The sequence below is a fragment of the Myxine glutinosa genome, chromosome 1 (genome assembly GCF_964187855.1).
Source record: "Myxine glutinosa chromosome 1, kmMyxGlut1.1, whole genome shotgun sequence".
NCBI classification, from domain to species: domain Eukaryota; kingdom Metazoa; phylum Chordata; class Myxini; order Myxiniformes; family Myxinidae; genus Myxine; species Myxine glutinosa.
Window position 1 is genome coordinate 448,023,789 of NC_136261.1, and position 12,748 is coordinate 448,036,536.

The 12,748-nt window shown below is 48.2% G+C and overlaps 1 protein-coding gene across 1 annotated transcript in view; it reads right to left on the reverse strand.

The window, feature by feature from the left end:
• LOC137418719 (inter-alpha-trypsin inhibitor heavy chain H3) overlaps window positions 1-12,748 on the reverse strand; it is a 124,929-nt gene that overhangs the window by 12,899 nt on the left and 99,282 nt on the right. Inside the window, exons 15-16 of the mRNA XM_068104832.2 lie at window positions 7,446-7,505; window positions 4,294-4,407 (exon numbers count right to left, since the gene is read on the reverse strand). Of these exons, the coding sequence (XP_067960933.2) occupies window positions 4,294-4,407; window positions 7,446-7,505 (174 nt within the window). The remainder of the gene's footprint in view (window positions 1-4,293; window positions 4,408-7,445; window positions 7,506-12,748) is intronic.

Consider the following 12,748-nt stretch of genomic DNA (forward strand, 5'->3'; position numbering starts at 1 on the left):
TGACCCAGAGGACCCAAATGACCCAGAGGACCCAAATGACCCAGAGGACCCAGAGGACCCAAATGACCCAGAGGACCCAGAGGACCCAGAGGACCCAAATGACCCAGAGGACCCAAATGACCCAAATGACCCAGAGGACCCAAATGACCCAGAGGACCCAGAGGACCCAAATGACCCAGAGGACCCAAATGACCCAGAGGACCCAAATGACCCAGAGGACCCAAATGACCCAGAGGACCCAAATGACCCAAATGACCCAGAGGACCCAAATGACCCAGAGGACCCAGAGGACCCAAATGACCCAGAGGACCCAAATGACCCAGAGGACCCAAATGACCCAGAGGACCCAAATGACCCAGAGGACCCAAATGACCCAGAGGACCCAAATTCTATGTATGTTTCTATGATGATGTATGTTTTGGTGAAAGTACATAATGTGAATACTAGTAGCAATTTTACAAAAACCATGGCATAATTTCAAATCTTGACCCGAGATGATAATTATGCTACATCATAATTTCCATGTGCCAACCTGGGCGGAATCCAAGTGGATTCACTTGACTTGTTGTTGTTGGTTCTATGTATTCTGGTGATTGTGGTTGAAGGGAAGGGAAAGGGAAAGGGAAAGTGACTAACTTCCCTGAAAATGTCTGCTGCTCTTCTTCTGCTCCAATCGGCTCTTCTGGTCATGTGCTTGTTAAAGTGGACATCTCTCTGACCATTCTCAGAGAGCCTCCTCAGCATCGACGAGTCTGGCATTTCACTCAGGCCAACTGGCACGGTCTTCAAGCAGCCATCAATCATCTGGACTGGTCTCCCATCTCTACTGCCTCTGACATCAACTCATCCTGGGAATTCTTCCAAAGTAAATTGCTCTCTCTCATGCACAGATTTATCCCATCTCGTCTTCAGTTGTCATACCCTTCCTCCCGTCCATGGTACACGGAATCTTGTGGTGAGGCTATTGCCCAGAAACAACTTGCTTTCGTCTCCTGGAAAGCAAATCCAACGGAAGGAAATCTCATTTCCTTTCACAAAGCCTGAAACAAGTGTGTGTCCATCCTCAGGAGACACAGGAAACAATATCTCTCCGTTCTCAGGACCGAACTCTCTTATCTGTCTCCCTCTTCCAAATCCTGGTGGCATCTGGTCAAATCTGTTTCTGGTGTTTGTTCCCCCTCCATCCCCTCCCTCACCTCAAATGGCCACACGGCTGACTCCGCACGTGAAAAAGCTGAATGCCTCAACTCTGTGTTTGCCACTAAATCTTGTGTCCCAAACCCATCCCTCTCTGTACCCACCGTACCCAGTCGTACCCAGCTGCTCCTGGACTCTGTGTCCTTTCCTCCTGACAAGGTGGAAAAGTTTCTGTCAACCCTCGAATCTGATTCTGCAACTGGACCTGACGGCATCAGCCCACGGGTCTTAAAATCATGTTCTTCCGCTCTTTCACTCCCTCTCTCTGTTCTCTTCACCCTCTCTTTTGCTCAAGGTCATCTTCCATCTGCTTGGAAATCTGCCAACATCACCGCTTTGCACAAAAAAGGTGCAAAAACAGATCCCAGCAACTACAGACCAATCAGCCTTCTCCCAATTATCAGCAAAGTCATGGAATCCATCATTGCTTCAGATATGAAATCTTTCCTCTTCTCCAATGGCTTGATCTCTGATCATCAATTTGGTTTCAGACCTGGACACTCCACTCTGGACATGCTGCTTCTGCTTTCTCAACAATGGATGGAGGTCCTCAATGCCAAACAGGAAATTAGAGCAGTCTCCCTTGACATATCACGTGCCTTCGATACGGTCTGGCACCCCGCTCCGCTCACCAAACTCTCCTCTTTTGGTATCCATGGAAATCTCCACGCATGTCTGGCGGACTTCCTCTCTAGTCGTAGTCAACGTGTGGCCCAGAATGGGTTTCTCTCATCTCCTCTTCCTGTTCAGGCTGGAGTTCCCCAAGGCAGTGTTCTGGGCCCTGTGCTTTTTCTGGTCTTCATCACTGATCTCTCTGACTCTCTTGAAAATCCTCTCTATCTCTTTGCTGACGACTCTACTCTCTGTCGCTCCATTCTTCATCCCTCAGATCGGCAGTCTGCAGCCTCCTCACTCTCTGCAGACCTTGACAAAATCACAGACTGGGAAAACAAGTGGAACATGTCATTCAATCCTGACAAATCTCACACTCTTACGATGTCTCTCCGAAAAGACCGACTGGACAACCCTCCCATCCTCTTTCTGAATAATCCTCTCCAAGAAGTTCTGTCACTCAAGCTTTTGGGTCTCACTATCTGCCATGATCTTTCCTGGGAAAACCACATTTCAAATCTGGCCTCCAAAGCCAGTCGCCGACTGGGCATCCTCCGTCGTGCGAAATCCTTCCTTGGCACACCTGAGCTCCTCACCACATACAAGGCTTTCATCCGCAGCTCAATGGAATACTGCTCTCCCCTCTGGGCTGGTGCTCCTGCCTCACACCTAGCTCGCCTTCACGCTGTTGAAACCAAAGCATTCAGAATCATTGGAATCTCCCGCGATGAAGCTAACTCCAAGGGCCTCTCACTCACTCACCGCAGGCAGGTTGGTGGTCTTTCCGTCTTCTACCGACTCCTCTCTGGCCTTGCCCCCCCAGCTCTCTCTGGGCTCTGTCCCACAAATATTCCTACAGGTCGCACAAGATCTGCCTGCAACCCTCTTATGGTTAAACTGCCAAAATCAAGACTCTCTGCTCACCTTCACTCCTTCATTCCTCTTTTCTCCCGCCTCTGGAACAAACTCCCTCACTCTCTTCAATCCCACTCCACCCTCCAAGTCTTTAAAACAGCTGTTCACCACCATCTCTTATCTTCCCCCATCCAAAACCTTGATCTTTTCTACCCCCGCTAATTTCACCCCAATTCCACTTTTTTGAAATACCAACTTCTGTCCAGGAAGTCCTTGGTGTCCTTGTGTTTTATACTTCTCCCTCCCCCCCCCCCCTTCCCATACCTCCTCCCCGCGGGCCCTCTCCCTTCCACACATCTCCCTGCTCTCGGATGTTGTGTTTGTGTGCTTCCCCTTCTCTCCCCATCTTGTCTTCCGCTCCCTCTTTTTGGGTATTTTGTTTGTCTGGTTGATTTGTTTGTGAAGTAAATGTTAGCTCTTTCACGAGCCTCGATTCAGTATACAAAAAAAAAAAATATATATATATATATATAGTTAAAAGATTTAAAACCGCTCCTGGTAAAAATGTGGCCGGAAATCCGGATGGTGACCGGAAGAGGTGGAGCGAGGAAGAAGAGACGGTAGGAGATCGTGAAGAGACGTGGTTGTTGAACCTCCGGACCGAGCGGTCGACGTACAGTGCGAGTGAACTTTGCGTCCTTGAAGGGAAGTTCGGGCGATGAGAGATATCGCCGGATTGCGTGGAGCCTGTGTCGTCGGGTATCCTCATTGAGGTTCCGGAGGATCCTGGCCTCAAAGCCCGGGTTCGAGTGAAAGCCGTCCGCCATCTTCACCATGCGAGCAACCTGCAGTGAACCGGTTTTGGTCGTGTCGGCTGGGCATTATTCCCCGGTGGTTTGCCGGGGACGGCTGTGCAAGAAAGGGCACTTGAGAATTATACGGAGGCTCGCGGATTGAACCGCAAATGTGTACATCGGAGCGCGTCTTTGTGAGGTTCCTTTCCACCGCTGTATTGCTGGGTGCTGAACAACGTGACCTCGGGGTCGCCTCGATCGCCTATGCCTCAATTGACTTTGATCGGGCCTTGACTCCCCGATCGCGGGAGCGCACAGAAACATTGGGACTTCGCCTTGGAGGGGTGCAGAGACATTGGGGAGGTGCAGTGAGTTTGGGGTTAAGGGGCTTGATAAGGTTACCATCGTAAGATTTGATAGTCGGGGTGATTGACCCCATTGTTGTATGGCTCTTTCTGTGTGATTTCTAATATATTATTGTTTGTTCATAACCTGGTGTGGTTGCATTATTGATTTGACTGTTTCATTTGCTGGTTCCATTGAGGGTTTCATTATTTGCTTGATTTCAACCAAGGATAACACATCTTTCTGTCGGGGACCCTCTCGGGGTTCGGAGGTCTACCGAGACCAGAGGTAAGGGGAGGACCCCGTAACAGTCACATGCCCACTTGTTCAATTCAATTCAGGTAACATGTGCACAAGCTCTTTCACAAACACAATATATGGTTGTTGGCAGATTTCCCGCAATTGTTTTGATCTATCAAAGGATCTGCGTAGAACACAAGTGTTGGTGCAACTGAAACGTTGTTTATTGGTGTAAATTGTGACGTCATACCATTGTCAATGTCAGTGAGCAGGTTAATGATGCGCCCCGGCTCCTCGTCGATGTTGAAACACAGATGTTGCTGCTGCCCAGGCAGCTCAATGATGAAATGCGGATCGCTGTCCACTGTGGGAATACAACATCCTCCATTTCCTTAAACAGAAGTACAATGTAAGGAATTCTGGATGCAGGACAATGTCATTTGATCCAGCATGCCTCTGCTTTATCCAAACCACATTCATTTAAAGACTATTTTATTATTTTGATGTTGAAGGCTCCAGTCAGGGACCATGTAGTCCTCATCGAGGCCAAGCCTTAAATAAAAGAGAGAATATAAAGGCGAGGAGTGAAAATGAATATCATCAGAAGTCGGAAACGACAAGACGGAACCAGATAAAGTCGAGAAAGGGATCATTGTTAAGGAAAATTGTTGGTTGGCATTAAAATGACATTTATGGAATTCGCTTTGGGACTGAATGCATTGTGTGACCCCATTAAGCGGTTGTTATAGGATTGTACCTGTTATCTCACTGGGATATCCGCTATGGAAATCTAGCACGGGGAGATCCGGTTCATAACACAGGTATTCAGAATCCAGAAATTCCACTCAGTCCTTTCGAATACCCATACAGCACCACAATCCCAAGTACGTCAACCAGGACCTCGAAATTCAGTGGTTAAAGTACCCACCGGGATTGCAGCACATCTCACTTTCATCACCTGTGCTATTCCTCAATGGGCCCACATTTCTCCACATTTCTCCTTCTCACATTTGGATTGGCGAGTTATTCCCTGAACTAGTCTGTTTACTTCCGTAGTCACCTTCATCCGACTCGAGTCCCATAATTTTGTCCCAATTCGAACTCGGTACCTCCCTGTTCAAGCACCTTGGTCTTTTCCTGCCTCTACCTCAATGGCATTTACCTACTCTGCACTCTACACATTTGCTCCTTGAAGGTTTCCCGTTTCTCTGATGCAGTCCGCCCACTCGGTAGTTAGTCCCAGATAGCACACCGTACTCCCCTCTCACACCCACGTTTGCCTGAACTCGAACTCTCAACAGAATGCAAACTCTCTACCTACAATATTTTTCCCACCACCGGTTGACATCTATCACCTTTTCCATCCTCGAGAGAATACCAGAAAACATGACCTCGCCAACCTGTGAAGTCAGTCAGGTACCCAGTAACCAAGACCTGTTTTTCAATCGTCCCAATAAACTTTCCACTCCACTTGATGCTGAAATAACTAGGCCTTAGAATACACTCTTCTAAATTAGAAAAAAAAATACAATTACCTGCTAATCTAGAGATCATTGGTATCTTCCGCGAGGAAGTGGAGTCTTTGGGCCTGTTGCTCTCGCAGCAATGACAGGTCTATGATCTCTCTGTGTTCTAGTACCTTTCTGGTCTTGCATACCCTCTGTCCTTGCCATGCTTTGTCACCTGCTCCCCCACCCCTGGTTTCTGCACTGCACATGAGGTTCACCATCAACCCCCTTCTGGTGAAACTCTCATAATCCAGACTCACTGCTCACCTCCACTCATTCGTTCCTCTTTTTTTTTCCACATGTAGAAACAGTTTCCTCAATCTGTTGAATCCCATTGTCCCCTCCAGGGCTTCAAGCTCAACACCATCTCAGGTCATCGCTCATCCATACCCATGGTCTTTTCTTCCCCATTAGTCCTCACCAAACCCACTCTTCCTTTATAGGTCATTGTGTTCTGCCCACCCCCCCTCTCCCTCACCCTTTTTCTGTCTTTGCTCCATTTCTGTTTCATACCTGGTTTTCCATTCCTCTTCTTTAATCCCTGGTTTCATCTCTAGTTTCATCCCTGGCTGTGTTTGCGTCCAGCTTGTTTGCCCCATGTGTCCTCCTCCTCTCTCCCAATCTCCCAATGCTCTCTTTCTTCCGCATGCACATTTTGCCTCCAAGTGTCTCTCCGTTGTCCCTGTACACTACTGTTGGTGTGCTTCCCCCCTTTCCATCATGTTCTCCTTGTTCCGTTATGCTCCATGTTCTATGTTCTCGCTCTTGCTTGAGCCTTGACTTTGAATACAATACAAAAGCAATATTGACGGGACTTCAAAATATATGAAACAAGAAAGAGCAATCAGAGATTGCAGACCCTCGCCAGGACGTGTTTTCAGTGGTTTGTAAGGCTTTGTGTTTTAAGGCTAAAACAAATATGGCGGCCGAACCACGTAACCGATGACGTCATCATTATGTTTTTTTCTCCACCAATTTATTCCTCGATGATACTCAAAAAATTTCATCTTCATCGGATGAAGTTTTGCACTTGCCGAATTATGACGTCATAATCGAGGCACCTATGACATCATCATTAACATATTTTATTCTCCATGGAGAGTTCTTTACAATGAGCCATGTCTCAATGTTTTCTATGCAGCGCTTTAGGAGATATAGAGGTGCAAAGATTTTCGGTTTTTCCAAGATGGCGGCCGAACCACGTGACCGATGACGTCATAAATTTTTTTCCCACAAATATATCCCAAGATGACGCTCAAGAAATTTCTTCTTGATCAGATGAAGCTTTGTACTTGTTGCATTATGACGTCATAATGGACGCACCAATGACATCATTAATAGATGTTATTCCCCATGGAGAGTTCTTTACAATGGGCCATGTCTCAATTTTTTCTATTGAGCACTTCCGAAGATAGAGGTGCAAATTTTTTCGGTTTTTCCAAGATGGCGGCCGAACCACGTGGCCTATTACGTCACAATTAGCATTAAAAATTCTCCAGGTGGAGGTGCACCTATGGTGAAAATTTCCTGTCAATCGGACAGACGTGAACACACGGACGGACGGACATGATCAGATTGCTTAACCCCGCTTTTGCATTGCGTGCGCGGGGTAATTACGATGACAAATAATAAGGTAAACAAATAGTTAAACAGGTACAACAAGAAAGAATCACTTCACGTTTTCAGCCGGAAATCTCGTGAGATCCAGGTTTTCGATTCCACGGGGTGAACTTTAAAGATGGAGGGTGTGGGACATTTCAGGGTCACAGACATTCAACAGGACATCATTCGTTCAACTTTCGGGTCCACGAAGCAATGATAACGACCCAAAACATTTCCCACAGTGCACTTGGTGTGTGGAACTTCGGGATGCCAAGTATGGAGGATCACGTACCTCCGGTGACCTTGCGTTTCCCTTCTGTTGGAGGAACCTTTCTGGCGGTGACATCTGGAGCTGTAACATCCAGGAAGGGTCAGAATCAGGAAGAATATATTGTTAGGATGAAACATTTCATCCAATGCTACCACACCAACAGCTCATGTTTTATCAATGTGGAATGACATGTTAATTTGATGGTCACATCTCTGGATGAAGTGCCAATTGTGAAGTTGAGGAACATCTCCCTTCAAATACCACGTGCTCGCCTCCTCGCTCTCCCTTTTCATGTACGTTCATTCCCTTTATTGTATCCAGCAATTGTCCCGTTACCCTATTATCGGTTCAAACCCACCGGATCCTGACTACCCATTATCGGTACCTGACTCTTCTATGAGCCTCAGTGGTGCAGAACAAAAAGGGGACCAATGGTGAAAGTGTTGGGCCTATGCAAAGTCGAATATCTTGTTTGACCAATTTTGTTACATGAACAAACAAGCAGAGAAAGCAGATTACAAACATATTTACAAAATGAAGAACATATTAAAAACATATTTACAGAATGAAGAACATATCACAAACATATTTACAGAATGAAGAACATATTACAAACATATTTACAGAATGAAGAACATATTTACAGAATGAAGAACATATTACAAACATATTTACAGAATGAAGAACATATTACAAACATATTTACAGAATGAAGAACATATTACAAACATATTGTTACGGATCGCGGTTTAGATGTTATGATGGGCCGAGCGGATGGTCCAACCGCGACCGTTACAGGATCCCCAATTGGCCCGACTCCCCCAACGTTGACCAGATCGCACCACAGATATTCAATCGGGAAACCTCTAAAGCGACCGAAAGAGAAGGAAAAGAGAAGAAGACAGAGTACGGAGGAAGAACAGATTTATTATACACACACAAGCAAAAAGAAGGAGCGACCAAAATTATTTACAAGCAATGGATGGAAGAAGCAGTCACACAGTGAATCGTTAACTTATACTATTCAATTTACTTAACCCCAGGACAACATTCAAGACAGACGACGTTCACACTTACACGGGGGAAATTGCAGGCAGGATTGGCGGAGGTGGGTTGCTGGAGAGGGAGGCAGGGTCAGGTCCCTGCAACCGGCAGGGCTGGAGGTAGCAGCTCCCAATTCTTCGCGTTTTTGGCGGGAAAACCCTCGGTCGTGTCGATGCTGCCGATGCTGTAGACGTCACGCGCTGGCTCGGTCACACCTGCTCCTCTCCTTCTGGTGGAGCCGTCTCCCTCCTCTCAGCGCGTCTCTTCAAAGCTGGTTTCCTCTCCAAGTATCTCTCCTTTTTGGTTTGGAGCGTCTCTCATCTCACAGCTCACAGCTCACAGCTCACAGCTCATCTCTCATGTCCTCTCTCATGTCATCTCCCGAAGCAGTCCCTTCCAGTCGCTTTTATTACTTGGGGCGGAATCAAGCCGCCGGCTGCGAGGGCACACCTACCGGGTCGCTAACCGCGGTGCTGGTTGGCTGTTAGGGCTGTCCGATTCCTCCTTTGATCATGACGACGTGCCACGCCTGTGAGTTGGCGGCTCCTACCCCCCTCTTCTCCGAGATGAGCACATGGGCAATGGCGGCTTGCGGGATTGAACACCACTCGCACCGCTTTTGAAAGGAACTTTGGAGAGCGGAGATGATTGGGGAAATTGAAAGGGGCCTACGCTTATTTCGTTTGATACAATGCAGTCAATCTAGTGGGAAACACATATTTAGCCTACATGGAATAAGGAAATAAACTATTTAAAAAGATATATCGTGGCCTGTGTGTAAGTTTCATGGAATTAACTAGGAGGACGGCTGCGACCATTATTTACATTACGAGGGTGTTACACACAACAAAACCATACTTTTCACATTCGTTACACTTTCTCCAAAATTGTTACACTTCTCAAAAACCGTTACACTTCTCAAATTCGTTACACTGCACCCTCCTTTCTTCAGGCCTTTCTCGGGCCTACAAAACTTTAACTTAGTGTGACACGTAGGTGTAATTCCCTCTACAATTAACCTGACCCTGAGTGTGACAATCTTAAAACACAAATAAGTATGTCCCCCTATTGCATTGCACCCTGTCTAACAGACTCAAGCCCACAGGATAACCGAATTACGGAATTGTTCTCAAACTATACATTTACGGTGGGGAGCATTATTTACAGTGACGTTATTTCTTATTTACAACGCAACCCAGGACCTGTGTTTTTTTTTTCTTTTTAGGGAACAAGAAAAAGAAATTCCTGTTGGGAGGGAGGAGACAGCACGCATTGCATCGATGCACCAGTACCAATACCACCAAAGCACCCAAAAGCACCAAAAGCACCACAAAGCACCAAAAGCACCACAAAGCACCAAAAGCACCAAAAGCACCACTCAGTGCACAGTCACCACGGTTCATAATAAACACAACAAAACAACTGGTGGTGGTCTTCTCTTTCTCTGCTGGGCCGATGTTCTTCCCGACGTCTTCTGGCTTCATGCGGCCTACTTGGAAATAATAAAAAGCACAACTTGTGTTCGTTTTTATTTAGGGCCTCAGGGGCCAACTAAGGGTGGTCCACCTGTTTCGCATAGGTGCCACCTTACCGAGGTCCGCAAGCAAGATTCCCTGGCCACTATGGCCGGTCTCCACCAGAGGTGCCCTGCCCCAGAACCTGGGGTCCATCAAGTGGTACTTGGCCGCAGATCAGCTGTCCATAAAGTGGTACATCAACGCAATGCATGCTGGTTCTGAGGATCTCGTGTGCACAATGGCCATCTCACGCACGCTCCCCTCGGCACCCAATGGCGCACAGGTCCTCAAGTGGGAGACAAAAGGGGGGAAGACAAATGAGCGAGGGGTAAGGTCACAAGGGTACACGTCAATAAAGGCAATGCAGGGTGAAGTGCGTACGGAGAGCGAAGTGAGAAAAACTCGTCCCTACCGTACGTCACCCCCCTGTCACCTACACTACCCTTGCCCTTACCCCATATTTACAACAATTTACACCTTTACAAATCCGTCGCTACTGTCACGTCTTCCCCTTATTTCCCCTACCAAATTCGTCTCCACAATCCCACTATCCCAAAATTTGACATCACCCAATTCGTCATCAATCCTCATAAGGAGGAAGAGATGGAACATCAAGCACAATGTCACACCCACGTCATGATGCGTCTCACAATCCAAAACATTTGCATTAATGAAAAAATAATAAAACATGGCATGGTGTGGAGTTACCTCATCTCAGGTGAGTGGATGCAGATGGTGCGAGGAGACTCCAATCCTAACTATCCTCTAAATGACCGTAACACTCTTTACACTACCCGGGGTCTCCCTGCCAATCCATTGGCCAACTTACACTATGGGTTCTAAAAACCAATTCCCATTGACCAAACTGTGGTGCTTCTCAATTTGGGGTCTCACTCCCCCGATTCATCTCCCGGTGCCCTCGCACAATTTCTGGGCTGCGACGTGTAGCTCTCCCAGCAGGTCTACCCAACTGCACACCTCCACCACTGCAGGTGCCACCCGAGCTTACCTAGCTCCTCACCCTAACCTAACTAACTGGGGAAGACCCCTCCTGGTTCTGTCACCCCTTGGTGCCCTCTGGCACTGGGCTACCCGGGTCCGTCCTCCGGATCCTCGGGCCCCATCCACAACAACTACCGGCTCCCAGAGCCCACCTGCGGCCTCACCTGGCCGACATCCTCACAGTGGTGGAGTGCCCAAACCAACTACACACACTAACAGGCTACACGCCCAGCCATTTCCACAACACTAATGCACCCATCCAAAGACCATTCTTTCGCCCGCACCACAGATGCCAATATCCAACCACAATTTACCTATACCCTCTACCTAACACTTACACTACCCGCCCCGGGTATTCGTGATGGGGGTCCACTCTTCCCCCATTCACACCTTCGCACCATCCACTCCACTCCACAATTTCCACCATACTCACTCCACGACCATCCATTCCAATACTCCATTTATTCCACACTACCATCCTCCATACCTGTTGTTGCACACCTGTGCCCTCACACCTGGTGCCACCTGCACCCTCCTTTCTTCCTGGACCATTTGGTCATCACAATACACAATCACCTTCACTCACTCATACACTGCTCCATCCACCTGTTCAGTTGCACACCTGTGCAATCACACCTGTTCAATCCTCAAACACACGGCATCATCTCAGCTAACTACTCCCCTCTGAAACTTGCGCTTCCCAGTCGTCCCTTTAAACTATTGCGCTCCCACGTCATTATCATCCACGCTAATCTACCTGCGTCCCCACTACAGGTATCCTTGTCACTAACTAACCTTAACGTCACCTAATGTCATCTTCTAGGGCCCTACACACGATATCCTAACCCACCCGGGCTAGTTTTCACTGCCATAAACCCCATAATCTATAGCGCATTTGCCCCACCCGTTTGTGAGGGATGACAGAGTTGCCATCCCACCACATCGGGGAGGTCCCACTATCAATTTTGCTCGTCCAAATTCCAACCAATTCAAAATTTTTCCATTTACTGCCAATTCTACCCACTATTATAAATTTCGTATCAAATCACGATCACTATCACTATCACTATCATCACAGTCCACTATATCCTAGCCTCGGTGCATCGTGACATCATTAAACTCGGTTCGTAAAGCCGAGCAATGAATTCGGGTGGTTTGGTCACCTGCAGGTTGAATCCGTCCGGCTTTCGGTTCAAGGGAGGTGGTTTGGTTGGGCCGAGGTTCCACGCACCATCTCGGCGCGGCACCTTGCGGTCCCGGGCCCGATGGCTCAATCTCCCTCGGTCGGAACCCCGTCCCCACGAGGGGGCACCGTTCCGCTTCCTCCCACTCGCCCTTGAACCGGACCGGTCGCCTCGCCCGACAAAGCCCGGACTCGACCGTGCGGGGCGGGGCCAAGCCCGAATCGGCAACGACGCTTCGAAGAGAAGCGACGCAGCATCGACCCGCGCCGGGCCTCGCACCCAACAAAGCACCCCGCGCCCCGAGTGCTCGCATCGGCTATCCGTCGCCCTAACCGCTAACCCGGTTACCGTCGATGCTTCACTTGCATGCTCACACGCATACGCTACCCCTTTCACCCTCACAAAACCCGGCGTTCCAACGCCGTCCGTACATTCCACCAACGTACTCCCTGTTACACACCACACCTCTCGCGCACACATGCTGTTCGCACACTCCTTTAACACACCTCGCGCACCGACTTGCGCACTCTCCCTCGGTACGTACTCCGTACCACTCACCATGGGCGTGCACTCTTGC